This window comes from Scomber scombrus, chromosome 8, assembly GCF_963691925.1.
Source record: "Scomber scombrus chromosome 8, fScoSco1.1, whole genome shotgun sequence".
Lineage (NCBI taxonomy): Eukaryota > Metazoa > Chordata > Actinopteri > Scombriformes > Scombridae > Scomber > Scomber scombrus.
Window position 1 is genome coordinate 21,377,740 of NC_084977.1, and position 27,099 is coordinate 21,404,838.

Consider the following 27,099-nt stretch of genomic DNA (forward strand, 5'->3'; position numbering starts at 1 on the left):
AATGCCTTTGCCAGACTTTTATCGGTGGGAAAAATAATATCACTAAATTTGATGAGGCTGAACACTGATAATAGAAAATGTTTCTGGCTTATGAACAGTTAGAAGTCCATTTTTTAAACAGAGGAGCTGGACAGATCAGATCAAAGTAAATATTCAACGTCATTTATTCTGACTCATCTGCATGTTTTTAGTTTGAGACACCACTTTCGCATTACTTTGTAAGCACAGCAAACATTCATATTGTGTTTATGAAGCAATAAAGCCAAATTCTGTCTCAAACTGAAAAAGCAGATGAGTGAATCTCAAACAGGAGTCCTGTGTTTAAAATTATATTTGTTAGTCCCAGAATAAATGGAAAGAGTAGGCGCTCTGTCTTTATTGCTTGTTCCCAGAGTGTTTTAGGTCTGAATAAAATGTCCCTTTAATAACATGAGGTTTTCTAAATTACAAGTCATTGAAACATGTAAAAGGCTCTGGAAAACACAGTTTAAGTTATACTTTAAAGCTTATAGTGAGAATAGCATTATATCACTGTTGTCCTGTAAGTCGTAGTAAATAATCTGTAGTTATCTATTTGTTGCCATGTGGTTCTCCTTATGTGACCATTTGTTTATAAAATGAAAGAAAAATGTCAATTAAATTGAATGTGGAAGACAGATTTTTTCTCTGCACAGTCTTGATTTGAAGAATATGCCGATTTAAAACCATCCAGTGTCATTTTACAACATCGCAGCGTGTTGCTGTGGACATGCATGATGTTTCAATCCTGTTGTATACTGTCTTCTCTATTGTTTCTATTTTGTAATCTGTATTTCCAAATGCAAATTTAAAGATTATTTTGGATATGTGCATGCTTGTGAAATGTTCAGAATGTTGATTTCCACTAAAAGCTGTTGAGTTTAAAAAAAAAAAAAATCATGTCTGTTACTTAAAGTCAAATGTTTGACCTTTTTATAGTGTAATTAGTTTGTGATAGAGTAGTACCATTAGCATAATATTATCAAATTACCTTATTATCAATAACAATTGACAAGTTTAGATGATTATTTCACTGCAGTTGATCCATCTGACATGTTGCAAGTTAAAGCTACCTCTTTAACACTTCATCATTGCTGAGTAATATTCAATATTTGTGAATATGCATGATCAAATTTGGCAGATTCATCCACATAATTTAACAAAATCCACATTTATTCATAAGTAACAGTTAAATCTTTGCAATAGTTCTTCTTTCAGAAAGTATAAATTGAAACACAGATTGGACAGTATTCCGTAACATTATTTAAGACATTTCTGTTCTGTAACAGCTAAACAATTAAAACTATACTTATTCTATAAACGGTTCCCTCTGAAAAGTTTTACAGCTGTGGAGTTTCCTCTTCTGTTAGGATTTTACAGGAGATGTTTCAGAGACCTAAACGTTTACATAGTGATGATCTTTCTGACACCCAGTTGTGCGTTGGAAAGTGTTCCCAGAAATTCCCTGCGGTCATTTGTTCTCATCAGCCCACCAGCTGGACCTGCTGAGCTCTGTAGCTGTCAAAGTCCTCGGGAATAGTGTCTAGAGAGAGACACACAAAGCAATCAGTGTAGTTTACAGTCTGAGCAGTCAACAACGAGCATTTATTTTATATTTATACTGTATTTCCAATGAGTACAAAAATACATTTCATCCAAATTGATAAAAGTCCTCTTATAATTGTATTTTTTCAGTAAGTTGTTAAGATGTCTTCTCCAATTTAAAAAAAAAAGGTCTAACTTCTTAATAAGTGATTTACAATTATGTCTCTTAGTAGTACTTGAAGGTAAAGTCAGATGTGTCACTCACCGTTGCATCGGAAACGTAGGTTGGCCCAGATGATGTTCTCCTGAGAGAAGCAGAAGACTCCCAGTCTGCCTCCTCTCATCGTAGTGTCTATGATGACACCTGTGTCTGCCACCATCTGAGGGCCCTCATAAAAACGAACCCTGCACACCGACAGAATAGTGACATCACACTGTAAAGAGTGGATTCAACACTTGTGGGAAAATTTGTGAACAAGACATGTGGAGCGGCTACTTCTGCGTCATTCCACAAAACAATTCAATGCTACTGTAATTCCTAAAGTGACCGAATATTCCTTTAACTGAGTCAGTACCTTATGTAGCCATCAGCAGGTCTGTGCTGCAGGAACCAGCGATAGGACGTCTTGTCCTTCCAGCCAACATTGCGAGCATCTTTCCACAGCAGCTTCACCTGGTCACTTGTGTCACCGGTGTGCCACAGGGCGTTCCTCAGGTTCTCACCTGGACCAGTGTTTGACTTGACAGCCTTTTTACAACCATGAAGGACAAGAAATCTGAGTCTCTTTGCTTTTCAAATTATATGAGTCATGGCAATTTCAATATCTTTGTGTAATCTTCAAAACAGCTTAGTACTTAAAGAAAAACATAACATATTGTATTTTCACTGTTTCAATGTTCACATCGATGACCAGTGGATTACCTTCAGCTGGATACCGGGTTCTGCTACAGCTCTGAACGGGTTTGCCTGCCAGTAGATCTGTTCCACCTGCTTCCACATCACCACATAGAAACTGGAGCTGTCCTGGTACCCAAAGATGAATCCTGCGTAGTCGTCATCCGTTACCGTGTTCACATGAAATGTTCCTTCAAAATCCACGCCACTGAAAGCAGTGTAACCTGATGGAGAAAACATTGCACACAGGTTTCACTGGAAAAAACCTGGAAGTGTTGCTTTAATGACGAAATTATAGAAACTGAACAACATGCAAATTTGCCCCACTGATATTTTGTGTTAAGTTCAATGTGGACTGAATTTGTGGGGAAAGCTCACCAAAGGATTTCCCAATAATACTTATCCCTACAAGTTGAGATTATAATAATTTATCTCAAACATACATTTCCATCAATGTCAGCATTCAAAATTCAGATATATCAGTCTGGCAACCAGTTGACAACATGGGATACAAATTGAGCATTTACCCAACATTTTTTACACTTCAGTTACAAATTCTTTAACTATGTCGCACATTTTAAGGAGATGCTCTTTAAAAAGGTTTTAATAGCAGATGTTCTTACCAACAGCCAATCCAGGATCACTATTCATCGTCTGGACTATCTCTCTTCCCTGCAGAAAAAAAATGTTGATTTTTGGGATATTTTATCAGAATTAGAAGATGTTGTGTTTTTTGAATCTGTCATTAATTAATACATCAAATACCTCATTAATTGGAGGCAACCATATTCAATGTAATAATAATAATATAACTGTATAACAATATTTGTGAAGTATGCTTTCTCTTAATTTGTCTACCAGCACCTCCAAAGCTTGTGTATGGAAGGTCATTTAAGCAAATAACGTTTCTAAGACAGTATTTGCTCAAAAGGCCTGCCATAAATAAACATAAACACATTATATCTTGTTTGTTTAATATATGTTATGATGTGGAAGGTAATGTGCCACACTTTTTTTGGCTGTGGCTTTAACAGGAAGATATGAAACTGATAACTCTGAGTAAGAAAGCAAATCACTGTAGTTTATGAAACAACAAAACAGTGGGGAAAAAATGAGGAAAGATAAGTCACTCAACCTGGTTCAGCACCACCCAGTTGGGATCGATCTGCGCATCTCCCTCCGGATCTAAAACAACGGTCTGATACTCCCTGAAGTCGGTGAGGGTGACCTCAGCGTTTTCAGGACAAGCGTCTATGGTGTCGATGATTGTGTCATTGTCGAAATCCCTCTCACAAACATTACCCACACCATCGCCTGGGAGGACAGGTGGATGGACAGATGTACGTTTTCATTATTTACTGGATGTAAGAAATGTTCTACTTTAAACACACCTGGAGCATTACTCACCATCAGAGTCCTCCTGCAGAGGGTTGGGGATCAGACGGCAGTTATCAGGACCAGGTGGCAGCAGGTCTGGGATGCCATCATTGTCATCGTCATCATCACACTCGTCTCCCTTGCCGTCCTTGTCAGTGTCCAGCTGGGAGCTGTTGATGACTGCTGGGCAGTTGTCTCGAGAGTCTTGGTGACCATCTCCATCGCTGGGCAAGAGAGATTTTCATCACTACACAGATACTAACGATATGTGATGTGGGTAATTAGGTCACACGATACCTGTCCTTGTTGGTGTCACAAGGGTCTCCAATCAAGTCGTTGTCCGCATCCATCTGAAAGACATGACAGTTATTGTTAGCATATAACTAAATGCAACAGTAAACCAGAGTAGTTTCTGAATTCACCAACAATTGACACGTTTAAAAGTGAACTAATTTAAACTGCAGGTTGTTCAACAGTGTAATCTTTAGCTATAGCTGAACACATAACACAAAATAAAGCTCAGCGATTGGATAGTTGGCAAAATACACCTAGGGGTTGCAGTTTGTTATCAAAGAACCAGATATTTTCCAACGCAGTTCATCTGTTGCACTAATGATTTAAGCAGGAGAGTTTAATGTTGATCCAAGCCGTAGAAGAGCTCCAGCTGTGAGTCACGTTAACGGTCAAATGAATGAGTTTTACTTTCGGCATCAGGGGCATCAGAAATATCTCTCACAACTCTATTAAACCACTGGAGGTCAGTAAAAATGTCTGGTTTGAAGTTGCTCTTGAGACTTCTTGTGCAATGTCATTGGTCAACATTCTTAGTGATAAATACTTTGAAAATGTCACTTGGACACTCCTCCATGTATTTACAACTTTGCTTTCCATATCATATTTTCACCATCTGTAGTTCTCAGCATTATGTCTAAACAACTCATTTAACCTCAACATTACTACAAACTTTACATACCTTGAGGCAACTTACACCTGTTATGTACTTATTAAAGAGATTTCTGACCTGGTCAGGGTTGGGAACATATGGACAGCTGTCGCAGGCGTCTCCCACTTTGTCCCCATCGCGATCTTTCTGGTCAGTGTTGGGAACCTTTTTGCAGTTATCCAAGTGATTGGGAATTCCTGAGATTAAAGCAGCCATCAATGTTTAAAATACAGTTGATTTTATTCAGAAATTGTTTTATAAATGTATGGATGCCTCAAAAAATGTTGCAGTCATAACTTCAGTGTTACTGATTTGGTTTTTCAGTATGCGTCAATAAGTCTAATAACTAAATGGTGTAGAATACTAACCATCCCCATCGATGTCGTCATCACACTCATCACCAAATTTGTCCACATCTGTGTCCTTTTGATCGCTGTTTTTGACAGCACGGCAGTTGTCGCAGGCATCGCCGAAGTCATCCTCATCAATGTTCCTCTGGTCCACGTTGGGCACCAGCACACAATTATCCTGTAGAGAGGTTTTACTTGTAGTGAAGTTAAAATACATGCTTGTAGGCTTTCTATTCGTACATCTATTCATTTGTTTCAAATTTTTTCATGTTAAATTCCTGTGTGCATGAACCTGTGTGTTGAGGATCCCGTCCCCATCTGCATCCTCATCACAGGCATCTCCAATTCCATCACCGTCAGCATCTTCTTGACCAGAGTTTGGCACAGTGAGACAATTATCCTGAAAAAAAGCACTTGTTATTAAAGTAGTTTAGAAAAAGGGTAAATCAAAAACGAGGTACGATACAGTTAATGTAGCGAGATTACTGGCTGAAACTAAAAAGTATTTCGTCCGTCTTGGATTCAGTTTTGAATTTCAGTGTTCCTTGACAATTGAATTGGTTTCTTACAAGATATGGCATAAAAACGTCCAAGCCTCACCATGTAAGTATACAGTCTATAACCATCTATAAAATATTTATGTTATTCTTTGCAGATGACTTCTTCTTTCTTTTTATCTTTCTGTGTCATTAATTTTCAAAGAATTCTCATGGACAGAAAGGAAACTCACCTTGGCGCAGTTCCTCTCAGGACAGGCCAGTCTCTCATCGGGGAAACCATCGATGTCAATGTCAGGGCCGCAGAGGTAGCCGTTTCCAGCCCACCCGACTCCACACTGGAAGGATGGAAAATGTTTTATGTACTGTACATAAGAACTGTCTGTTTGTGTTGGTTCTGTCATGCTCTGCATATAGTATCTGAGGAGCTTAAGTGCTCAAACAGACCTTTGACTTTACATCTGGCATGAGCATGCAGAGCATGTTTCAAAGCGTTTAAAAAAAAATGATTAAACATCTTCATCATGCAGTATGTTAAAAGAGTTTGTACAACCGTAGCCATAAATCTTTATCTGATTCTCTCATGCAGAAAAACCTTGAAGAAATCTGAACTAAGGACAAGGAAGGACAAGAAGTAGATTTTGCTCACTTGGCATTCAATGGTTCCTTCTCGATGGACGATGCACTCGGCACTGGCGTGGCAGGGGTTTGCTTGGCCGTTCCCACAAGCTCTCTCAGGCTTACAGCCACGTCTCTGATCACCAACATAGCCCGGCTTACATGGACCACACCTGAAAGAGCCCTGACGAGACATCAAATCTATCATTAGTATTAAGGGCAAGTGTCAGTCTACGTTCCTAAATTAATATAATTGCAAAAGAGCTTCATAAGGCAGAACTGAATTTCAGGAGGGATTTGGGATTTTCCATTGAATTTAATGCAAATCACAAGACTTCATTGTAGTAAAAAGGCCTCTATACATGGAGCAAATTGGATTGTTCTAAAGAAAAGTTGAAAACTGTTTGGTTTTGAGTCCAAATCAGTGGTGCTAGATTACACAGTGAGGGACCAAAACTGTGACTTCTACTGTGAAGCATCTCTACAAACCAAGTGATGAAAATCCTTTTATGCTTGTTTTTTGGCTTTTCTACATTTTTAAAACATGAGCGCAGCACAGAGTTGATGACTTTTCTTTGCTTGCATATCCTTTCAATGCTGTGATTTTCCATACATCTGTTGCACAATCTATCATGCCTTACCAACAAAACCACATACCAGTTTATTGCCATATATGTTTACACATACAGGGAGTTTACCTTTGTATTGTGGTGCAAACAATCAAAATATACAAAGTTAGAAAAAAACAAGTAACACTAGAGTTAAATAATAATTAACTCTAGGTATTTTGTTATAGACCTTAAAGACCACTGAAGCCCTAAAGTGTTGAGGACCCTCAGATAACACTTTAGGAATATAATATGTGGTTTGATTCTGCAAAACTTATGACGCTTTCTTTTATGGGTTATACTCACTGGGGTGTTCATGCAGACTGAGTTCTCCACACAACCTCCGTTGTTGGGGCTTTCACACTCATCAATATCCTTGCACACCTATGTTAGGACAAAAATAATAATAAAGAACAAACAAACACTTCAGTGGGTTTACAAGACTTTTATATCAAGGTTGTGATAGGTCAACAGATAAAAATTAAGTGAAACGGAGTGAAGTCAGTTTTGGATGAATGATTAAGGTAGTGCTGAAACAGTCCAGTGCACACTGTTTGACATACTGTATGTAAACGACAGAGTGAGGAGGTGTTACTGATGAAGCAAAGGACAAACATGTCAAGAAGCCAGGAGATAGAATTTAATTTTGTTTTAAACAAAAAAACAACCACAACCTCATAAAAATGTGGGAAGATAATTTAAGGTTTTAATTTATTTATTTTATTCAGCATGCTGGTATTTCTTTTAAGTACAAAGGTTACTTATCTTTAACTTTATTATCAAGATATCTTTTATAGAAAAGACTTAAGTGCAGCACTTAAGTGCAGCAGAGAGAAAGAAAACAAGCACAGCCAATCAAACAGAAGCACAAACAGCATCAGAAACAGTAATAGACATCACTAAGAAATATAATTAAAGGTTTAAAATCAGCCAGTGAAATAAGACATTCAAGCTTTAAAATCCCTTGTTATTCAACCATCCTCCCAAGTTTAATATTTACCAGATGGTGTTGAATATGACATGAGAAAGAAAATTAATAAGTCTGCAGGAACATTAAGACTTAAAAAAGTGAGTCTTCAGTTTTGTTTAGCTATACTATTGATATGATCATTTGTTTTCTGTTATTTAGGTAAGAGTTTAAGATAATACTTATGTTTCTTCTTCTGTAGTAGTAGACTTAGTGATAGTTATTTGAAGTTTTTTGTATTCATTGGTGCTGCTGACCTGTTTGTTGGCGGTGGCGTAGGCGATGCCGACGCCCTGCACCTGGGGTCCGGTGTATCCTGCAGGGCAGGAACCACAGCGGAAACCTGGGGAGGTGTTGATACAGCGCACCCCCATGTGACACGGCATCACAGTACACTGCCAACAACGAAAACACAAACACAAATCAGGATGTTATTAAAGGTTATTAAATTCAGTATAAACACTGAAGATCATTTCCCAGATTTTACTCTGATCTAATGAATCATCTCATCAGGCAATAACTAAAAACACCTCTGTGGGTTGAGGTGAGGGTGTAAACATTTAACACTGTGATCAAGTGACTTCCAGTGAAATAAAAGGGTCATTAGTACTGATGCAACATCAAGCTCTGCAGCTTTTTGCAGTTTTAGCTGCTTTTAGCTCATTGTGTCATTGACTCATGGTTTTTGTTCTTTTGGCTTCCTGTGTTGCACTTCTGTTGTCCAGTCCTTGTGGTCATATGTTTTTTGCTTATTATAGTTATGATATGTTTTCTGTGGTTTTTGATTTTCTGTTTGCTGTGTGTCCATTCTCTGGCCCTGTGCTTCACAACAGCCCTGCATCTAGCCTCATCAGCTGTGCCCTGTTCCCAATGTTTTCCTAAGCCTATCAGCTCCTTGTCTGTATCTTGTCTAGTCACCTGCTCCCCATTCCCTCATTAACTCTGTTTGTATTTTAGTCCTGGTTTTCATTTCAGTCCAGTTGGATCATCTGTTTATTTTGCTCTTTTCTGTTTAGTCTGGCCTGCCTGCACTTCTGTGTCCTGTCCCTGGATAATATATTTTTTGGTTCCTTGTTTCTGTCATGTCCTGCATTTGGGTCTACCTGCTCCGCTCCTCTTGACACATTGTTTTGGTTTGCAGCCACACTGTAATTTACTGGCATTCAAAAAGTATGCAATTTAAATGAGACTCATTAAAATCATACTGTGTGCATTATTGCATCAGACTGAACCAAATCACGTCTTGTTTTGTTTTGTTACCTTATCTTATTGAACTTTGTCAAATTGTAAATGCTAGTGTGCTGTTTTGGTTTGTATTGTATTGTTGTTTATATCACATTATAGAATGATGTATCACATCATACTATATCTTAATGTATCATAATGTATCCTAGTACCCTAAACCCTTTAACAAAGAAAGTATCTATAGTGATGTATCAACATATTGTATAAGTGTAAAATGTTTTTAAAGCTTTCACAAGTTTCATAACTTTATGATCCTTATAATGATGTCTCTTCTAGTTTTAAAATGTGCTCTATAAATGAACTGGTTTGATTTGACTTCACAGTTTTGATGTATTTAACTTCACTGTACTTAATCTCAGTATGTTATATTGCTGTATATATTAATGTGTTGTAGCTCATAATTCATCTTAGTCTCTATGGGAAGAGTTTTAGTATAACATCTTGAATTGTATCACAGCTCTGCGTACCTCGTCCACATCCGTGCAGTGGGTACCATTGCCCACCGTGCCATCAGGACAGGGGCCGCACTTTACACCCTGAGGTGTCTCCATGCACTTCACCCCTGGGTGGCAGGGGTTGGGCACACAGGAAGGACGAGGCTTTACTCCTCCCATCCCTGAGGAGAGAGATCAATCATTTTCTGTTTCAATGCAGTGAAATGTCTGTTGTGATGATTTATGTCATCATATCATCATTATGCCCTTCATTTGTTCTGATGGATTTTGTAGCTTAGTAAATTGTGATGTTTGTAAACTTCCATCAAATATTACCCCATCATTTCTCATGACACTATAGAGGTTGTATACGTCTGAAAAACTACAGAAAGAGTTAAGAGTATCATAATTCAGATGTATTTTCATTATCAACATGTAATCAGTTTCATTGTCTAGATTTAAATGTGATTGAAATTTCAGTATTGTGGATAAATAGGTGTACTGTCAATGGTTTCTGTTCTGCTGGTGAACTCACCGCAGGCTTCACACTCCATCACTGTGTTCTTCAGGAATACTATCTCTCTTACCTAGAAAAAGCAAATAATTGATTAATAAAATTACTTTTGGCTCATACAGTTTGTTTGATGGATCAACACATCAGCCTGATCCACCATTCAGTTTGTATAAAGGGACGCTTGCTCACTGCTGAAATGGCTACTGACATCAAAAGTAATTAATACATTTAAATTAACCGTTCAATTATAGGTTAAATAAATACATTTATTAAATATAATTATAATCATCACCATGAATAAAATAGGGTTTAATTTAAAACACTTCATATCCACATTGAAAATAAGTTTAAAGAGTTTTATCTCCTGTTTAAAATGCTCCTGATTTTAACATAACATTATAGTTTTATCAGCAAAGGTCTTAAAAAAAATAAACTGTCACGATCAGTTGCTTATTTAACTTTCAGCTTAGTGTGATCTTTGTGCGAACAAACATACCTGCAAACTCACACACTTGTGAAGAGACACATTGACTTCATATTAAATGAAGGTGTTTTTACCTGCTGTTTCAGAAGCTCTTTAATCTCAGCCAGGGCGAGGTTTGTCATTTTAATCTGACTAATAATTTCGCCATCTGGATTGAAAAGAAAACAATCATTACAACTAATACAGAAGGAGATACACTATACACCCATATGTACTGTAATCCCTTCCTATTGAAAAAGAGCACACAATTGTAGCCAATGACTTTAAACATTAATGCAGTTTGAATGTTTTAAATCCATAACATACTTAAGGTCATTCTTTATTTGCTTTTTGCTAGATATTGTAGAAACGTTTTTATATTCACTTCACTAACTAAAAGCTGATTTCCTGTATTTTCACATTCAGTCTAAAGATGTTATTGTTAACTGCTGGATGTTACTTTGTAGTTTCAATGTGGAAAACTAACAACCCACATTTTAGTATTGTTCAAGAAAAATATTCCATTTTCATTCCCAGATGGAAAACTGTGGTCAGAATAAAACATTAAGATTTATTTTTAGTTGTTTTTTATCCAAATGACAAAAACAGTGATAACAGAGAAACAAATTGATTCAATCTGAATACATTTTAAAAGTTCCCATAATAGTTGCAGACCGAATAAAAAAGCAGATAGAGATGATAGAGGGGGATGTGTGTTGAATGTGTTTGTGTACAATATGAAGCGGCACACCTGTGAGCAAACACATCTGTAAAGTTTGCTCTAAAGCACAAACTGCTGTTTTTCAGCCGGTCACATGACACATCTTTGCACCTCACCAGTCTTCCTGTTGTCTGAACGTCTGTGACTTAGAAGCAGATATAGCCTTGGCCTCTTGTGGTGGAGGATAGGGGTTACATTACACATGTCTTCCTATACAACATGATCTATTGCCTGTATGATACAAAAGTCTAATACCTAACATTCCTCACGCACCGCAGGCCTTATTTGTAATCTCTTCCCACGCATTCATTTGAGTCAGAGATGTAAAATAGGTTCTCCAGATATGGCATGATACAAGATTTACTGGAACAATCATTTTCCAAGCTTGCAGGAACTAAACTCCATGGGCGTCCTGGTGCTATGCTGTGTAACACTGTCCCAGCTTTGAATATGATCTGGATTTTCGATGCAGATTATCCTCTTTCAACCATCTGTCAGCTATCCAACAAGAAACTGCTACAGCCTGACGTGGTCTGGTATGACTACTTGCTTATGGTGGCCGATGTTAGCTAACTTAATCATTATGTAACTCTTCTCTTCTGTTACATTTTACAATATCCTAAAAGATTGTTTGACCATGTGCACTACAGAAGACACACAGACACATTTTCTAATCTGGCGCCTCTATTCGCAGTAAATAGCAGGACAAGCATTACAAATAACTTTTAAATGAATGAGGTTTTAATGTGTGACAGCGCTGTAGCTAAGGTCTGGTTAGGTTTAGGGAAAGATCATGGTTTGGGTTAAAATTATCAATTTGTTAAGGTAAGAAACATGTGGTGTGGGTTAAAGTCGTTCAAGTAAAGGCAATTTTTGTTGTCATGTCTACAATAATAGCCATTGTGTTCAGACTAAATCTTTTTTTTTAAACTGTCCCAAGTCATAGTTGGAAATGTGAAACTCGCAGTCATAAATGATAAATGAACAGTGGTCTCTAAATGGCAGATTCTGCTGTTAGGTTACCCGCCACCCCACCGCCTCTGAATGAGGCAGTTTGCAGTATGAGTTACATCAATCAAATCCATCACTTAGATTTAATTATAAGTTATTTTTGGCCGACTTATATTATGACACCTATTTGTTCGTTTTTCATGGGAGGACAGTCTCGTGTTTTAACACGTCACATACACATTTCAATGATTTTATTACGAAAGCAAAACAAGCAACTGACTCGAGAAATCCAGCCTGTGACTTGAGTGGCTCATTATAGTTTGATTATTGCAGTTTTGGCTTGTTATGGATAAAACCTTTTGAACTCTGATGGCAACAAACTGAAAATATGTATATCCTCTAATCAGCAGATTCCAGTGTGAATCACTTGGACACATTTTAAGATGAAGAAACTGCAACTAATGTAAAAGTTTAGATGCACAACTGGTTTATAGCAGTTGAACAAAACTCAATGAAAACTCATGAAAATGTATTTATGAATTAATATCACTTTCTGCACCAGGTTTGGTCCTGGTTTTGCTTTTAATTGTGGATTTGAATAGATTTACCCAAAAAACGCAACAAATTTAATTCAGATTTTACTAAAACTTTCTCTTCAGTCAAAAGTCAACTGCAGATATGGTCTCAGTGTACAGATCCTCCAGATGAGGCTGATCTCGGAGCAGAAAAGAGCTCAGGTGTGGTCATTGCTGTTTGTACCAAGTGACCCAAAGACCCCCCTACAACCACTCTGACCACATCCCCTTCCCCCAGAGGAGCAGTAAGAGGGCAGAAGTCTCCTGAGCGTGAAGCGCAGGAAATGTGTTCTTCTCATTAGTAGCAACTCTATTTACTGAATGAATTCCACAGCAGAGGAAAGACACTGGAAATAAATCACTGTGGCTGCTAATAGAAACGTAAATGAGACCTGAGGTTTTTTTCTATGGCAAAATGCTCACAATGAGGTTTTTTCCTCATTGTGTGCAAGTTTTGCTTTGAAATACAACTCTGTCCCCTTAACTTTTCTGATCCTTCAATAAGTCTAATACTAATTTACATTATAAAAAATAAGAAATAAGAATGTATAGTTTGTAATACAATACATTTCTACAATAATAAAGCTTCATTCAGTGATGTTCCACACCTCAGTATATTCATTTTCTTATCCAGCTGGCATTTTACACCTGCAGTTCCTCCATTTTCACAAATTTACACTATGTAGACTGAATCATGGTCCATTTAAAACACAAATTGTACAATATCATATTAAATATAAATTCATGTAAACAGATCTGAGTGCCAACTTTAAATAAATCCCAAATTTCCAATCATTCAAGTTTTATTGTATTGTTTCCCAGCTGCAGAATTTAAATACAAACATTTGGCTCACCTCTCTGTCCTGCGGCAGCGTGTCCTCCTAAGCAGAGCACACAGGTCAGCACCAGAAACCGCAGCATGATTTAATCTGTGCTACTGTTCTGGTCTGCAGCTCAGTGTCAGCGCTCCTCCTGCAAACCTGCTTCCAGCAAACTTTGAGTCTGACCTCTCCTGCTTTGGTTTTTATACCCCCACCACCAACAACCCCCCTTCCTTGGCTTACATCTCCATCTCCCGGTGCTGCACTCTACAAACCAGTGTTTTGAAGTCCAGGTTTGATTGTACAACACTGTAAGTATATATAATACTTGCAGCAATCTGTGTTTCCAGCATGTATCATACCAAAAATAATTAGTTAAATGGAAATTCTGGATATTTTAATATGGTTTATGGGATAATGGGCCTAATGCAAGAACATTTTCGTATTCTTATCTTAAATTTATCTTACTTATTTTGTGTGGTGCACCTCTACAAGTGTACCAGCATGTCAGATTCTCCAAACAGTATCATCAGGAAACAGTCTGAAATTACCTCCCTAAACAGGATGAATCCCACACATAGGCTACTTCTACAAACAGGGTAATGTTACCATGATATTAGATTCCGAAGTGGTCTTTATATATTACAACTCAAAATATCTTGAAATAATGAATGGGACACAATCCACAAGACACGAGCTCCCCTGAAAACATGATTTGTGGAATTTTGGGGGATCTCTAAAATACTGTATGATTTACGCAGGAAGGCTATTCATCACTTATTCACTTTAATAAAGATACGGGCATGCATGCTATTCTTGGCATCACCATCGAAGTGTGGGTGGTGCAATATCATACACTTATGTATTCATTAATTGATTAACATATAGTCTTTCTCAGTCAGTGTTTAATTGTTTGGTAGTTTGTGTATTTGGTAAGCTGGGCTGGAGGCTTATAGGTTTGTTAGTATAATCTGGTCTAATTTTAACTTTTTGCCAGAATGAATAAGAATAAGAATAAGAATAAGAATAAGAATAAGAATAAGAATAAGAATAAGAATAAGAATAAGAATAAGAATAAGAATAAGAATACGAATACGAATACGAATAATTATAATCATCTCTATTTATACTATACTATATATTATTTTGTTGTTAACTTCAAATTAAAACTCACTTTTAGCACTTAAGTTGCATGATCATCCCTCAGTGAAGGAAATGTACACACTGTGTCCCTTACAATGTTTCGATTTATTTATTTATCTAGGCCTATTTTACCAATTTATGATGTATCCATGTGTGTTTTAAAGCACACTGTAAACTTTGTGTTTGGGATACTGCTGTATAAACATTATTCACATATTCATGTTGATGACATACGGCTACACAAAAGATTGAAGATGCAAAAATACATCTGAATGAGAAAATTTGAAAATAACACTTGAGACATACTACATAAAATCAGTTAATAGATTTTATGGCAAACCCTTGTTTACTGCTTCATGATTAAGTTGGATTTCTCTCTCTCTCTCTGTGTGTGTGTGTGTGTGTGTGTGTGTGTGTGTGTGTGTGTGTGTGTGTGTGTGTGTGTGTGTGTGTGTGTGTGTGTGTGTGTGTGTGTGTGTGTGTGTGTGTGTGTGTGTGTGTGTGTGTCAGTAATGGGGACAACAGATGTTGGTCACATTCCTTGCAGTGGAGGTTTTGCTCCTGATCACCTTGACAAGCTCTCAACACCTCCCTCTCTCTCTCTCCTCATCTCTCTCTCTCCATTTCTCTTCCTCTCTCTCCTCTATCTCCTTGCCCAAAGGAGCTGGGAAGCTTCACTCTGCACCTACGCAGGAAAAACAAACACAGCAGCTCATTCCTGTTGTCATGCTGGAGACTCTGAAGTGGAAGAAATTACACAACATCTCTGATGTTTCTCATTCAGTTTAGTGACCTGCAGGAAGTGAATAGATCATAGTAAATTAATTTGTTCTCATTTGGATTGAATGGTGTTCAATGGTTTTCTTAGAGGGTAGAAGAAGTCTCCTGTCAATTAAATGAGCGAAAGTAAAACACTCAATCAAACCTGACCGACTTGTTGCTGCAGCATACATATTTCTAAATGATGCAACAGCTTTTTAAGACACTTTAAGAACAACTCTTCCATGTTGAATGTTACATAATGAGAACTTAATGATTCACTGTATATAAATGTGTTAATTAAAGGGACATTTTGAGTTCAACATTTGTTTCAAAATACATTTGTTTTGTTTTTTGAGTTTGATGAAAAATAAATAAATTCTTGTTGAACCTCATCTGAAACCTTGAGACTCCAGGAATCAACAATCTGATGTTCATGACAATTGTGTTGAGGGTCAAGAGTAGGCAGAATGTGAACTTCTCCCTGTTTTTCATTTTTCAAACAATTAACATTTTTGTGTTGACAAACAAATGAAAAACCATCTTGGAGAAGAGGCTTTCTGGAAGAGTGATTTCATTTCATCAATTCATCACATGTCACTACTCCCTATGATGTGGACGAAGGCCTTTCTGTGCAGCCATTTGAAATTTGATGTTTTCAGTTTTAGACTACAGACTATATATAATGATGGACGTAGTGAGATGTGAACAAAGCCAGGCTAGCTGTTTCCCCATATTTGGACTCTGCTAACTCATGGAAAGGAAGCAAATAAACACATTTCCCAAAACTATTCCTTTATTTATTTCCTCACTGTATTGTTTTAGTTACTACATGCTGCTTAAAATGCTGCTCAGTGAGCTTTCTCATGACTATCATTATGTCATCTTATACTATTATAGTATCTTTTGAACACACGTTTTAAATCTCATACTGTTAGAGAGCACCAACAGTGGTACAAACATAACCTGGAAAGGCAGGGAACTGTCCTTTTACCTCCGGGATCTTCTCTGCTGCTGTGAGGAATGTTGAGGTCAAAGGTCATGTGTAACAACCTCCTGCAAAGTTCATTAGTGATGCTTTATTGCCCGAGCTGCAAGAGTTTGTCAACACACCAGGGAGCTTCCGACTTTCTCAGTATATGACCCCAAGTTGACCTCAGACCTTTCCTGTCACCTCCCAGCAGCCTCGGTGTTACATAACAGAGAGTTCATGAAGACATGCTCCTGACTGACCACTGATTGCTGGTTAAGTATCTATAAAGCTGTTTAGAGTCTAATTAAAGTCTTTCATGCATCACAAATCTATAAGTTATGGAATTCTGCTCCTATTTTTATATTTAACTCTTATACTGATCATCTTATGACTCATAATTAGAGGGAAATTAAAAGCCACCAACACAAAATGTTTCTCTTGATTTTATTTAAAGACATGAATTTGTCCTTATCTCAATGTAAAAAGCAGAAATGTTCTTTCACATAACGCTTCATTCACATTTGAATTTCGGGTTGAAATCGCTGCCACAACTACTGATGTGGAGCAGGAGGCCATCCTAGAACGACTTGGACCTCCTGAACGTGGATCACCACATAGTGTTGAGCACAGATGCAGGTAAATAAATAGCTTTCAAATGTCCAGGTTGGGTTGAAGAGTGAATCATTTGCCGTGATATTTACAGAGTCCCCGTGCTATGTAAAACTCAGGAAGCACCATGTTGCTCTAATAGAAAGGGTCTCATTTGGTGAAACATCAAACTGCCCCTTTCCCTAGAAAAGGAATGGGAAGTGCCATCATGCGGAGGCCATGAGGGCGAGTCAGATGCAGTTTCAGTGGTGCAGCGCGGCGCCCTACTCGGCTTTCTTTGCCTTCCTTTTGCGAGTACCATCACTCAGCTCCTCCTTGGTTTTGAGTGGTGAGGATGGGGCGGCAGCAGGAGGATGGTGGTGGTGGTTGTCCTCAGAGCCCAGAGGGGAGCCGAACAGCAGATGGCAAACCCAGGACTCAATGAGGGCGAAAGGGGAGCCGTGAGAGTGTCGGGCAGTCATCCAAACCTGGGAGGACAGGAAGATGGTGACAGTTAAAAGAGATTAACCTGATTTTGTGATATTTAAAGGAGCAATAGACTTCAGTTTATAACAGAAATCCTGTGATACAAACTGAATAGATGGAGTTTGAAATATGGGCGTTTACCAGACAGGGAGGGTCTAATGAAAGATAATGTTGGATTATGGGAATTGTAGGATCAAACATTTCTAGAGCTCATATCATGAACAAATGTATGAAAGTGCAATATTACATCGCTGTTGTCACTTATTAAAGGTACCCTGTGAAAATATCTTGAGAACAATCCCGACACGCTGAATATAATTCCTTCCTCATAACATCTTTGCAAAAGCCAAATACTTGAATAATTGAAATCTGCATCATTTACATCACCCAGCTGTCTTCTTTCGTACATTAGCTGTGGATCAGTGGAAGAACAAGAAACTTTTGGCAACACATTCTCATCTGCACACATGTGTGCTAGTGGAGCACATGATAAAGACAAAGAGCTGCTCATCCAAACATTGCTCCATAGTACCAGAAGTGGTCAAAAAAGTCAATAGGTTGTGTTTAATTAAAGGAGCACAAAAAATACACACAGCATGCCCAATGCACTAAAAGCTAACTAGAAACAGGGAGTGCTTGAAGACTTAAAACAACACAGTGTGAAAGAGGTGGTACGTGGTATAAAGATTCATGTCCAGTATATTTGAAACAAGAGGTGAAAATGCTGCTGTAGAAACATAATACATTTATACTGGAGGAATGCCACCTTCTTATATTAAACACAACACATGGGTTTAAAATAAATCAGGACAGCAGAACTGCTAACTACACATCACAGAGCTGCACGGACCGTACCTTGGTTGTGGCCATGAAGAGGGTGAAGATGAGGATGAGGGTGCTCTTGGACACTGGCAGCCAGTGAGCCTCCTGCAGGGTGAAGAGGATGGCTCCGTACAGGCTGGCTTTGGTTGGGCTGCAGAGAAGAAAGACAAACTGTCAGTGAAATAGCTGACTGCAGCAGAGATCACAATAACAATAAAATCGAGCAGAAGATAAAAGCACCTTAAAAACCTTCATTGACCAAAATGAACCTTTATGACATGAGGTTGGAGAAGCTGCAATTTGTATTCTCTTTTTATTTTTATTTTCATTTTGATTCAATACTGAATCAAACTTTTTTGCTCTAGTAATAAGAAGTTTCATCTAACAGTGACATTGTTTAAGCAGCATGTATGAAAGAGTGCCAAAATGCCTTTTTAGATATTACCACGAGGGGGCGCCATAATTACATCTTTACTAGTACCGCACTGTCACTTTAAAAAGCCTGTGTTTAAAAAAGGCTGACACTGTTTTGTGCATAACTTTGTTTCTTTGAATCACAGTTACCTTTAAGTCATAGTTTAATGACTTAAAGGTAACTGTTTTGGTTACACACAGTCTTGAGGAGGCAATGATGAGATTACGAGGAGGAAACACACACACACACTTACAATGACATGTTGAGGATCTCATTGGTCTCGGGCCTCCACACACCACGCAGCAGCTGCTCAAAATTGGAAATGAGAGCTACTCCAGACCCTGGGAAGATAAAAATAGCCAGTGGAAAAAAATGAGGACAAAAAAATCAGTTGTCTCGTGTCACTGCTCTTATCTGACTTTCTTCAACATGAATGCCTGCAGGACCTCGCTATTATATCAATGATGGTAGGGAGTACATAGAAGAGAGCAGGACAGCCCTTGCATTGCATTTTCTAAAGCTCATTCTGCATTTCTGGAAAATTTACAGTAAACAAAATACTTAATTAGAAGTACGATTGTGCATCTTAGATTAACGGATCTGCCTGATACTTTTTCTCCTTCAAAAATGGTTGCATATGAGCATTTCACTTGATTTCTGACTTTAAACTTCACACTTTTAACGTAATTTGCTCATGGACACATCATGTTAATTCCTTTTATACTTTAATTCCTGCAAAATTAAGTCAAATTCAAATGAGCTGACAAATGTACTTAATGTTTTTATTCAAGCAACAATTCATTTACATCTAGCTCTAATTTAACACACTTTATTTAAACTGCTGCCTATTAGGTAGTAGTAATTAGTCATTGTGAACACAGTGAATGGACAGATGAACCATCTTTATAGACAGTGTATCGTTTCTCTATGCTGTAAAACTATCTGCCTCAGGTTTGCTGTGTGGTTACTTGATTAAGCATTAATTTTATTAAGCCATTGGACTTTCCTTCAAGTACTTTGTTCTATGTAGTTACAATAAGTCTGTCATTTCTCATTCATTGATGAAGAAAAAGGTTTTTTTTGCTAGCTGTCCCATCACAGTGACTTCTAATAAAACAGTGAACTGATGCACACTAACCTTTGACGTATCCAATGATGACCATGATGAAGAAACCGTGATGGTAGGCGTGGTGGGCGTGGTGAACCCCAGCGGCGATCTTACGGGCGCGGACAACCTCCTTCAGGGCGACCAACACCAGTTTGACAGGCAGGAAAGCCACACATTTATAGAAGAGGTTCAGCGGGCAGTAAAAGATGAGGTACCTGTGTTTGTGTTGACATAAAGAGAGAAAAAAGAGAGTCAGATATTAGATCGAGGAAAGGGGGGAATAAAACCCAATTTTCTGCTGTTGGTCATTCAGTGATTTATATTCAGTTTTGATGGATAAAGTTTGTATCAAATATTAAAGGGTCAGTTCACTCAAATTACAAAAACAACCTATTTTCCCACTTATAATTAGTAGTATCAAGTCATGAAGGCTTTATTTGCCAATGTTTTGAGATTTCTGCTGCTGATATACTAGTACAAATGAGGTGAATCTCAATTTTATATATATATATATATATATATATATATATATATATATATATATATACAGAGAGAGAGAGAGAGAGAGAGAGAGAGAGAGAGAGAGAGAGAGAGAGAGAGAGAGAGAGAGAGAGAGGAAAATAGCTCCCAGATTATCCTGATTGATTGGGTCATTGTGTTTTTATTTTATTCCCATATTATTATTTAAACTTGCAGCACAAAAAAAGTAATTCATTTTAGTGTGTGTGTGCTTTGAGTGAACTGACCCTTTAAACTGTTGTTCCTTGCCTGTGAAAGTTATTGTTAACCACTGAAAAAGACATTACATTAATTTGATTCATTGATTTTTTATGCTTTTGTCCAAAGTGACTTACATTTTTGTGACACAGCAGTTATATTACCAAAATATTAACAACCCATTTTTTTTCTTTTTAAAGGAAATGACCAATATTCCCATCTACCACATAAAAATATGATGGGAAAATATGACTCAAATAACCCAACGCATCCATAAGCCACATGTGACCTAAAAGCAGTATTTCTTCCCATGTGAAGGGTAAAACTGTTCTGAGGACTTTCTCACCAGACAGCTGAGGCCAGCAGGATGTGGCTGTTGTGTTGGAAATAGTCGAGTGGGCTGCCTCCAAGCAAGATGTCTGCCACGATGTAACTACCAAAGCAGTAGAGCATGGCACAGAGCCAAGAGGCCACAGGACTCCTGCGAGAGACCTCCACCGAGCCTGCAAAACAGAAAAAGAACTGTCAGGAGCTGTCCGTCACACACAGTGGAGTGTGAAAATAAAAATATCACAGCGATAAGGATTTGTTGAAGTGAGCGTACAAGTTACTTTAGAACATGTGTGTATGTGTGTTTATGCAGTCAGAGCCCTACTTATATATGGGTGTTTGTCACACAGTCAGGGTTAGGGAAAACCCACAACTTCAGTTTTTTACAATAAATTAATGAACTGCTTTATTTAGACAACACTGGAGCCCCCCAAGGTTGCGTGCTGACACACACATTGTGGGGTTTCATTATTTATATATTGTCTATGTGTTACCCCTTAGTAGTCCGAACATGCACAGAAAGTATATATTTATTCCAACCAGATAGAAACAATCAGATTAAGCATTTACATCATTATTAGGTGCTTATATTGTCCTATTGAAGGTTTACACCTCTGAACCTCATTCAAAATTTCCTCTGATCAGGCCTGTCTCTTCCGATTGAATTGGATACATGAGGCATTTTTATTCTGATTATTCTGATTAATAGTAGAATATTAGGGTCCATGTAAATGAAGCCACTGTCATTATGGAGTTTTTAAAAAAAGGATCAAAACACAGCAGAATCAGAAATATCACACCCACAATGCAACTCAATGTAGCTTTGAGCCGCTAGCCTCGACCAGAAATGAGGAGCCAGCTGCAGAGGTCTGATAACTTCACTTCTCTCCAACCCCAAACTTGTAGCCCTCGTTCCCAGCGAACGCTGATTGAAGTGAAATCACTTGAGGCTGTAAACACACTTTGACGTGCAAAATTGGTCATTTTAATTTAAAAAAATAATTAAATATTATTATTAATCAGATAATTTATCATATTGATGTTCAATTATTTTAAACCTTTTTTTTGTGCAAAAAGCTCCTTTTCTTTCATCAAGTGTCTTATTATCAAATTTAAAATGATTCCAACCTCCTTAATGACTCTCATAAACTTGAATTCTTTGCTCTTATTTTGGATTCACAAAGATTATATTCAAACTTTCTGTTAGTTCCTACAGTGTAAAACCGTCAGCAGTGACGCTCATTATCAGTGGAAGCCTTGTGTGTCTATGTGCTGTATCTTTGTCCACACACAGTCAACAACTTCAGTGCACGCCCTGATAACACGCCTCTTTATCATAACCTAATATTGACTCAGGACGTCTACAGTCATTAGTAACACGACAGTTTACCAACACAGCAAATGACTTTAAAGTATACATAACTGAGCAGAGAAGATTAATAATAGTAATCTAATATAATAGATTGGTTTTCATACAGTATGCATGTACAGCTGATCTATCACATACAAAACATTTATATGATATAATTACTCATTTAAATCATCACCCCTCTGTTACCATAAATATATCACTAGATAAGAGATAAATGGATAAAACTGATGCCAAATAAACTAAAAACAGATGACTGTTTTGTTTGTTTTTTGGTAGAAAGTGTCCACAGCCTGCAGATAATAACACTAGAAATACGTTTTCTGATTACTTACTTAAGTAAAAGCAGCAATACCACACTACAAAAATACTTGATTACAAGAAAAAGTCCAGTATTCAAACTTTTACTTAAGTATAATACAAGTATTATAGGCAAAAAAGCATCCAACATAACAAACCTCATTATGCAGAATACCCCCAGTTAGTGTTGTATGATAATACTGGATCATTATTTTTGATGCATCAACATGTAAGCAGAACTTTAATGCAGGTGCTTGTTGAGTTGGAGCCGAATTTAACTACCTTATGCTGTTTTATAAAATGCTTATATGTTTTGTAACTATAACTGTGACGACAGCTGTGAAATAAATGTGGTGCAAGTACAATATTAGAGGTTTAAAGTAGGATACTTATGTGAACTACAAGTACCTCCAAACTGTACTTAAGAACAGTACTTGAGTAAAATTGGAGTTGCGTTCCAGTGCTGCAGTTTCATATATTACACACTTAATAGTAGTCTAATCTAAACATGACAGTAATCATGTACAACAACATGCACAAATCTGATTTTAAGACTGTATATTTGTTTCCATGTGGGCGAAGACTTGCCAACATTGTTACAGACATAGTAAGTCGAGATGTGAGCAGGGCGCGACTGCTTCGCCTCACAAATCTCCAACGACAGGTGGGTGAGGGTGTCATGGTGCGAGTGGCGCTCAGTTTGAAGGCAATCTGATCCAGAGAAATGCTACCCTATAAATACCCTCTACTCAACTGCTTCTCCTGCCTTGCATCTGTCAGGCCTGTCTTAACCTTTGACCCCCCCCAACACCACACTTGTCTTGTCTCTTCTACCCCACCCATGTTGACCCCTAAAACTCAGTCATGTGCTCCTCCACCATGAGGTGAAACTCCGCTCTCAGACACGTGTAGTGAATGTTGAACATAAGATCTTGCAAATGTTGGCTGCACATTTACATTAAATTTTACTGTAAAATGTTCTCAGATGCCAAGCTGAAACAAAATTGCAGTCATGAAGTCATTTTTGGTCGCTGCATGCTACAGTAAACCTGAGTCCTGATGAATCATTTGAACTCTAAAACACTTTGTATGAATCGTTAAAACGAGCTTTCACTTCATGTTTTTGACTTTTTTTCATTTCATTTATCACAAAATACAACAAATGTGGTGAAATAAATGTCATACTGTAAACTACTATGAGAAAAGTGAGCACCAGTAGTGTCACAACTGCTCTTTTCATAACTTTATGTGTTTATGTGCTACTTTATGTGCTGTGTGCTTTATGTGCTAAAATTAGCAAACTGCATCAGTTGTAACTGTTGTTAAAGAGATCAGGTTCACGGATGAGATAATTCAGAATAGAAAAGTCATTCACTTCTTACTCAGTTTAATATGGGACACCATGGTTCCCCCACATTTTACATAATTTATATGTTTATACTTAAACTGTTTCTTTTCAGATGTTTTAATTTGTGTACTCTGCTTACTTTTACATTTATTTCAGTTTTTTATATGTATATGTTGTGTTACACCGCTGCACAACCACTTGCCCTCTTTAGGACAAAGTAAGGATCAAAGGCTATAACACAAGTTTCACAGTATAACAAAAGCGTGTAATACACATTTACTTTCTCTAACAGTTTGTATTGTTTATTCCAAGATTTATGAAGCCAAATGATTAAAGTAGGGGTGTAAAAGTTTATTCACCTGACAAGTAGCTCCTATATTTTCCTTGCAGCAAGCAGGAGCATTGTTTTCGAGGAATACATGGTATCTGTTGAGTTTAATATCAAACTTTTGTACACACAGTACGAAGGGTTTGACACATGGATTATGCTGTACAAGCTGTTTGGAGGGGATTTGCTGGATGTAATAGGCTCATTTAAAGCTTTAAAGTGGCAGCTGTAAACTTTTATAAATTGACATGTGGCTGAGATGCTTTTCCACTGCTCCTAGCATCTTCAGTGAAGTCTTAGCTGACATGAAAGAAAGCAAACTGACTGAATTTTCACCTCAGAGTGAACTTATCCTTTACAAGTTTGGCAACTGAATTATGTTAGAGACCAAGCAATGCTCGACTTTTTCCTCGGCAGCTTATTTCAAGTTTAGCAGTCAGTGTAAATAGCCTGGAAGTGCAGCGGAGGGGCTTCGTAGGCCCACTGACATCTATTTCAGGATCTTCTATTTATTGCCTAAGTTGCTGGTATGCACAGGCCTTCGCTCATGTTTCATCCTCCTCTGGCTCAGTTGCTCAAAGGAGTTAAATCTTGGAAAATATCATGCAAAGCTGGGTGGTTTAATCTACTTCAGTGATTTCCCCAGTTTGAATGAGGTCAGGCTGCTGCAAGATTTTCCCTCACACCAAGCAAGCAGAGCTGTGGTGCTCCTGCTTTAGTTTATGTAACAGGTCATGCTTTACAAGGCTAAGGTAATATTCAGATATCAGCAACAGAAAGTCCTTGTAAGGATATCAGAACAATGTGCAGCTACAGAGCAGGAAATGCAGTAAAATTAACTTTATAATAGGCTTCCTAATGCACATTCAGTTACACATACACATATTACAGTTTTTCATTCATTACTTACAAATTCTTAATGGTTTAAATGTTGAATTTCCTAAGTTGGAAATATGTTATTCTGGATATATGTTTACTTTGTGTTGTTATAAATAGATAAATACGCATTTACGCACAGATGAATGTGGTGCATACACCTGCCAAATAGCGCGCGGCATAACTCATAGATAAATACACTTGTGAAATAATGAAGGACATCCTCAATGTGGAAAAACAACGCGCACTTGAAGCAAACATAAAAGTGAGAAACACACTCACCTGGCTCATACTTGAGGTAAAGGATGGACACGATGTAATAAGCGAGATCAAACACAGGAAACAATCCCACTTTGGTGAAAGCTTGGGCAAAATCGCCCAAATTAAGAGCTGCCAGCACTTCCATGTCGCCCGTCTTATCCCGAACCAGTGAATCCCTGTGTTGTGTTTTTTATTCCAACTGCGCACTCAGGATCGGAAGCCCCCCCCCAAAACCCGGTCCGCCGACTCTCCACCAAGCCCCCCGGTCTCGACAGTGAAAAGCCTGTGACACTCAAGCCTTCCTATTAATACCTCTCATCTCCACAGCCTCAGCATCATCATCATTACCATCATCATCATCTGTGCTCAGTGCCAGCTGCTCCGCTTTTTAAGCGACAGGAGGTTTGCGTGACAGCTGCTTGAGAATTACACCATGAGACAAAAGGCTGATTCTCCTGTCTCCACCATCGTCATTTAAGAAGCAGTTGGAGGTTTATCCGCAGCCCGGAGACACACTGAAGCCTGAGACATGTGTCCCCGCTTTAATGCGGACTAAGATTTATTCACCCCTCTCATAAAAACATCCTTCAGTCCGGATCAGATCCTGCAACGAGGATGAGTGTCAGCGGATCTCATTCCGAACAGTTCAGCAATATTTGGTGATATCATCAAAATGTTTGGACTAAAGGCGCAGAAATGATGAAGACAAATAAATGACAGCAACAACATTTTTTAAATACACATTTTATTAATTGAATTTCTTTATTTTTCTATATTTTTTTGTTTTATGACTAATGAACAATAATAATAATCAGAGCAATAACCTCTGTCGCCACCAGAGGGCCCCAAAATTACAACCGGATGTTGTCAGATGAAAACCTTGTATCTCCAAAATGTCAACTTTTCTGGAGCTAAGAGGAATAAAGACATCCTTGTTGAGAGTGATAACACTGTAGTAATCATTCATTCATATATTCCACCTTTTGAACCCTGTACGTTTACATTTAGGGAGGTGGTAGAGCGATATTAATGCCAAATGTAATTAGAATATTTGATACAAAGCCTATTTTCTCTTTTCTTTACATACACTCTGCAGCCCCATTTTAATCATTTTCATAACTGAATCTATCTGTTGTCAAGTCATACTGTTTTTCTCAATATTTTTTCTTAAAGCCAATTTATTGGCTTTTTAAAACTGTTGTGGAAATGCAAAGACGTTGATTAAACTGATGAACAAACTAAACAACTAACTAACTGACTGACTATTTTTTGACATAATTATATAATGGTTTGAAATGAGCTGATACACACCAGCTAATACAAAAAAGCAGTCACGCTTGACCAAGACTGTGTTTTTATGTATTAATTTAGTTATCTTTGCCACGACAGGACTCCTCATGTGATTTGTTGATGGTGTCTCAACATATGAATGATTTATGGTACAATGTTATGTGTGGAAATATAATTGAAACTTGATACATTCATTGCTGGAATGTAAAGAAATTTTGCATTAAGTGTATATATTTTTAATACATACATGTACTTATTATTTCATTTGTATGTATGCATGTACTTTTTTTATACTGTCAATGTTGCCTTGCTGTTATTAAGAATCTGCTTCTAGTTTTTGTAAATTTACTTTTTTTGAGGAATGCATGATCAACATTCCTACAAGAAAATGAACATTTATTGTAAAAGAAAAAGTTTAAAAATATATCCATCTCCTTTGAGGGA

At 37.6% G+C, this 27,099-nt stretch overlaps 2 protein-coding genes across 2 annotated transcripts; both read right to left on the bottom strand.

The window, feature by feature from the left end:
- Nucleotides 1-1,190: 1,190 nt before the first annotated feature.
- comp (cartilage oligomeric matrix protein) lies at nt 1,191-13,642 on the bottom strand. Its single transcript, XM_062424919.1, has 19 exons — nt 13,576-13,642; nt 10,570-10,643; nt 10,033-10,084; nt 9,531-9,679; nt 8,076-8,213; nt 7,158-7,235; nt 6,275-6,427; nt 5,859-5,963; nt 5,421-5,528; nt 5,147-5,306; nt 4,857-4,975; nt 4,133-4,185; nt 3,866-4,059; nt 3,594-3,772; nt 3,082-3,130; nt 2,486-2,682; nt 2,139-2,311; nt 1,829-1,968; nt 1,191-1,561 (listed from the first exon to the last, which is right to left on the bottom strand). The coding sequence occupies exons 1-19, from the start codon at nt 13,640-13,642 to the stop codon at nt 1,503-1,505; spliced, it is 2,247 nt and encodes a 748-aa protein (XP_062280903.1). The 3' UTR covers nt 1,191-1,502.
- A 3,205-nt stretch (nt 13,643-16,847) lies between these two features.
- Nucleotides 16,848-25,652, bottom strand: tmem38a (transmembrane protein 38A). The gene is made up of 6 exons (XM_062423748.1): nt 25,387-25,652; nt 20,900-21,056; nt 19,867-20,051; nt 18,982-19,069; nt 18,347-18,464; nt 16,848-17,493 (listed from the first exon to the last, which is right to left on the bottom strand). The coding sequence occupies exons 1-6, from the start codon at nt 25,508-25,510 to the stop codon at nt 17,290-17,292; spliced, it is 876 nt and encodes a 291-aa protein (XP_062279732.1). The 5' UTR covers nt 25,511-25,652; the 3' UTR covers nt 16,848-17,289.
- Between the last annotated feature and the right edge of the window lie 1,447 nt (nt 25,653-27,099).

Excerpts from the sequence above, each read along its gene's own strand:
- comp (XM_062424919.1), bottom strand. The coding sequence starts at position 13,642 with ATGCTGCGGTTTCTGGTGCTGACCTGTGTGCTCTGCTTAGGAGGACAC. Across the intron at positions 10,644-13,575 it reads CGCTGCCGCAGGACAGAGAG|ATGGCGAAATTATTAGTCAG; the intron begins GTGAGCCAAATG and ends TTTTCAATCCAG. Across the intron at positions 4,976-5,146 it reads TGACGACATCGATGGGGATG|GAATTCCCAATCACTTGGAT; the intron begins GTTAGTATTCTA and ends CTTTAATCTCAG.
- tmem38a (XM_062423748.1), bottom strand. The coding sequence starts at position 25,510 with ATGGAAGTGCTGGCAGCTCTTAATTTGGGCGATTTTGCCCAAGCTTTC. Across the intron at positions 21,057-25,386 it reads TTACCTCAAGTATGAGCCAG|GCTCGGTGGAGGTCTCTCGC; the intron begins GTGAGTGTGTTT and ends TCTGTTTTGCAG. Across the intron at positions 17,494-18,346 it reads TCTTCATGGCCACAACCAAG|GTTTGGATGACTGCCCGACA; the intron begins GTACGGTCCGTG and ends CTGTCCTCCCAG.